The sequence below is a fragment of the Orycteropus afer genome, unplaced genomic scaffold, assembly GCF_000298275.1.
Source record: "Orycteropus afer afer isolate SDZICR_OR568_19922 unplaced genomic scaffold, OryAfe1.0 scaffold00541, whole genome shotgun sequence".
Taxonomy (NCBI): Eukaryota; Metazoa; Chordata; class Mammalia; order Tubulidentata; family Orycteropodidae; genus Orycteropus; species Orycteropus afer.
The window spans coordinates 1,490,571-1,492,706 of record NW_006922128.1 but is presented as its reverse complement, the minus strand read 5'-3'; the positions used below and the strand labels follow the sequence as shown (position 1 = coordinate 1,492,706).

The 2,136-nt window shown below is 50.5% G+C and overlaps 1 protein-coding gene across 1 annotated transcript in view; it reads left to right on the top strand.

Moving 5' to 3' along the window:
- Positions 1–2,136, top strand: part of MARCHF6 (membrane associated ring-CH-type finger 6) — a 57,991-nt gene that overhangs the window by 7,377 nt on the left and 48,478 nt on the right. Inside the window, exon 4 of the mRNA XM_007955811.1 lies at positions 1,764–1,907. Coding sequence (XP_007954002.1) covers positions 1,764–1,907 — 144 coding nt within the window. The remainder of the gene's footprint in view (positions 1–1,763; positions 1,908–2,136) is intronic.

The window sequence follows — 2,136 nt, the reverse complement described above, 5'->3', positions numbered from 1 at the left end:
ATCCCTTAATTTTCTGTAGAACGTGAAAGCTTTCCAGATCTTAGAGTTTTGGCAAACTTCTGAGTAAAACCAAACCCACTGCCATCAAGTCAATTCCAACTCATAGTGACCCCGTTGGGTTTCCAAGGTTGTAAATCTTTATGGAAGTAGATTCCTCCTCATCTTCCCTTGGAGCAGCTGGGGGTTTGAAATGCTGACATTCCTCATTAGCAGCCAGATGTCTTACTCACTACGCCCCCAAAAGTCCTTAAACTGCGAGCAGTAAATGAGTATCTTCGTAAAGGTTGATTGAACAGTAACCGCGTATCTTGGTCAGGTTGACTGACTGACTTCTGAGGGTCTTCGTGAAGCTTGATTGGCAGTTGAGTCTGTTACTGAAGCTTGAATGGCCAGTGACTGAGCCCTTGCTGAAGTTGGTTGACTGGTCAGTGAGTGTCTTTGTGAACCTGGTTTGAGTAGCAACTGAGTATCCTCATGGAGGTTTGGTGGCCAGTGACTGAGTATTTTTGTGAAGGTTGGTTAAATCGTAAAGTGACTGAGCAGTGACCAAGTGTCCCCGTGTGGTGTGACTGAGGTCTACCTGTGTGGCTTGACTGAGTGGTGATCAGGTGTCTCTTGTGAGCTCTGGGCGTTGTGACTGAGCGGTGACCGGGTGTCCCTGTGCAGTGTGACTGAGTGGTGACCAGTGTCCCTGTGTGGCGTGACTGGGTGGTGACCTGGTGTCCCGTGTGGCATGACTTGAGTGTCTCTGTGCAGCTTGAATGGTAGGACCCGCTGATGTGGGTTTGTCCTTTGGGGCCAGTGGGGTTTGTTGGCCCCCTGTGGTTTCACTTGGCCCTTGTGTCCTCAGTTTTCTCTGTTGCTCACAGGTCTCTGTTGATACGGCTCACGCCTTACTTTGTCTGTCTGTGGACCTGTTGGCTTGCTGATGTTGTGTGTTCTGAAAGGTTGCTGTGTGTTCATTGTGGGCTCCTCAGTGCTCAGCTGTGAGTGGTGTGGTGACGGTGCCCTCATGCAGGATAGGGCACTGATTTTTAAACCTTGAGTATCATGATCCCTGTGTGAGGAGTTGAGAAAGAGGTGTTTGTCCCTCCGGAATGTTCTTTGAGGGTCCGGGAGGGAAAGCCCTGCGTTAAGCAGTGGTGTTTACTGGGACCATTTCAGAAGGTGCTTTCTGAAGTATGGTGGACCCTTTCCCCTCCTCAGTATTGTGGGCTGCCCTTTGCACAGAGGTGGGGGGCCTGCAGTGACCATGTGGGATTGAAGGGTTTGGCTGAGATGTTCAGGCGAACGTGGCAGGGGCCAGCGTTGGCCTGTTTGCTGTGGGCCAGGTGGCTCTGTTTTCCCAGTGCTTAGCCTTGGCTCTTGGTAACAGCCCACCACTGTCACCTTTGCTCCTGTTTGCTTGACCCCATCTGTGTAGTTTGGGAAAACAGGTCGTGCTGTTTGAACGTTAACCTGCTTGCACGCAGCTTTGCCCGAGGCTCAGGGTCGTGCGTGAAGGACAGAGCGAGTGGAGGGTGGGAGTGTCTGGTGACCGTCCTGCTCAGAGGCTGTTTTTGTTGGTGTCCACAAAAATGTTCATGACTTGTGGTTAAATGGGACGTTATTGTAACTTTTGGGTTCACGTTACCTTTTTTGTACAGAAGAATTCTCAGTGTAGCGTAGATGTGAGGGTTAAGGTAGCTCTCCGTGCCTCTTGTATGTTTACGAATGACACTGTTTTAAAGCTGCATGAAGCTAAGTGTATTTTTCCTCTACAGTTTACTCCCCAGATATGCCTTCACGGCTGCCCATCCAAGACATCTTTGCCGGCCTGGTGACGAGTATCGGCACCGCGATACGGTACTGGTTCCACTACACACTCGTGGCCTTTGCCTGGTTGGGAGTCGTCCCTCTTACCGCTTGTGAGTGCCCCACCCCTGTAGTCAGAGCTGTCTGATACTGTGTGACTGTGCTGTTTTGAAGTGATGTTACATTGTGTTTCTGTGGGAGTACCCTTCAGGTGTTTGATGTTACCCAGAGTGAGGAATGTCTCACTAACAAAAACCCCCCACCTGAGTCAAGAACTTGCTGCCAGGTCAGTTTCTTGGGTGAAAGTGGACAGATCAAGCATAGCGCACAGAGGCTAATCCT